Source organism: Dendroctonus ponderosae, unplaced genomic scaffold (genome assembly GCF_020466585.1).
Source record: "Dendroctonus ponderosae isolate FM_Combo_2020 unplaced genomic scaffold, Dpon_F_20191213v2 Dpon_F_20191213_2, whole genome shotgun sequence".
In the NCBI taxonomy this organism is placed as follows: domain Eukaryota; kingdom Metazoa; phylum Arthropoda; class Insecta; order Coleoptera; family Curculionidae; genus Dendroctonus; species Dendroctonus ponderosae.
Genome location: NW_026018165.1, coordinates 17,600,477 through 17,601,592, shown reverse-complemented (window position 1 = coordinate 17,601,592; position 1,116 = coordinate 17,600,477). Strand labels below are relative to the sequence as shown.

At 43.1% G+C, this 1,116-nt stretch overlaps 1 protein-coding gene across 1 annotated transcript in view; it reads right to left on the bottom strand.

Moving 5' to 3' along the window:
* The window catches only part of LOC109536702 (cGMP-dependent protein kinase, isozyme 2 forms cD5/T2), a gene marked incomplete at its 5' end in the record, with an annotated part of 15,272 nt that overhangs the window by 2,829 nt on the left and 11,327 nt on the right, over nt 1-1,116 (bottom strand). Inside the window, 3 exon segments of the mRNA XM_048664130.1 lie at nt 64-263; nt 318-564; nt 753-899. Of these exon segments, the coding sequence (XP_048520087.1) occupies nt 64-263; nt 318-564; nt 753-899 (594 nt within the window).

Here is a 1,116-nt window from a genome sequence, read left to right as displayed (position 1 = left end):
ATAAAAAAGCATATTTGCTTTTACATGCTGCCACCTTGATTGCACCTGCATATCGGGACTTACCCTTTAGAATCCAGCAGCAAATTCTCGGGCTTTAAGTCTCGATAGATAATGTTTCTGGAGTGAAGGTAGTCGAAGGCCTGGACCACACATGCGGTGTAAAATCGAGTTGTGGTGTCATCAAAGTAGCCCTTGTCTCTCAACACTGTCCAAAGTTCGCCGCCCAGACAGCTTTCCATCAGCATGTAGAGATACTTTGCGTCCTGAAACGCATGGACATTTTTGTCTGCACCCAACTCCTGCCGCCCGCTCCTTACCTTAAACGTTTTGTACAATTTTACGATAAAATCACAATTTGCTTCTCCCATAATCTCCTTTTCGGACATGATGTGCTGTTGCTGGCGCGTCTCCACAATCTGCGACTTTTTCATTTGCTTCAAAGCGTACGACTTGTTCGATTGGCCCGTAATTTGGACTAGTTCCACTCTGCCAAAGCCGCCCACCCCCAACGTGGTCAAAATGCTCAGGTCTTCCAGTCGAACTGGTGAGTATTCTTCGTTGAGACTGAGAAAAACGATTATTTTGTCAGCAAAGAACAGCGTTTCAGGATTTCAGTCTTCAAGCTTTTACTTACGCAAGTCGATTTGTCCAATGAAAGCATGCAAATATACACGGTAATTATTTTTAAGTTGATTTTGCCATTTTCTGGACTGGGTTTTAACTGAGTTTAAGCAAGTTTTCGAAGTTCTTACCGTCGACGATCGTCAATGTCGTCCACATATTTCGTTCTCACTTCATCCAAGTTCGAGATGAGCTGAAGGTACGTGTCTCTGTCGATTACTAGACAGGTTACTCCTTCTGGATCGTCAACTATTATATTGGCTGTTCGGAGGTCATCACTGGAAAATGGATCTTGAATTAGGATTTTGTCTTGATTGCTAAGTTCAAACATTGAACGTGTTCAGATCGTCGAGAAAACAAATAGCTTTCAACTAAAACTATCCCTAAGAAACTAATGGATTTTTCCGGGTTTTTAGGCCGTCGTTCGGTAGAATTTCTTCCTGACGTTTCGCAAGCACGAGTGGCTTGCATCTTCAGAAGTGGTTTGCTTGAACG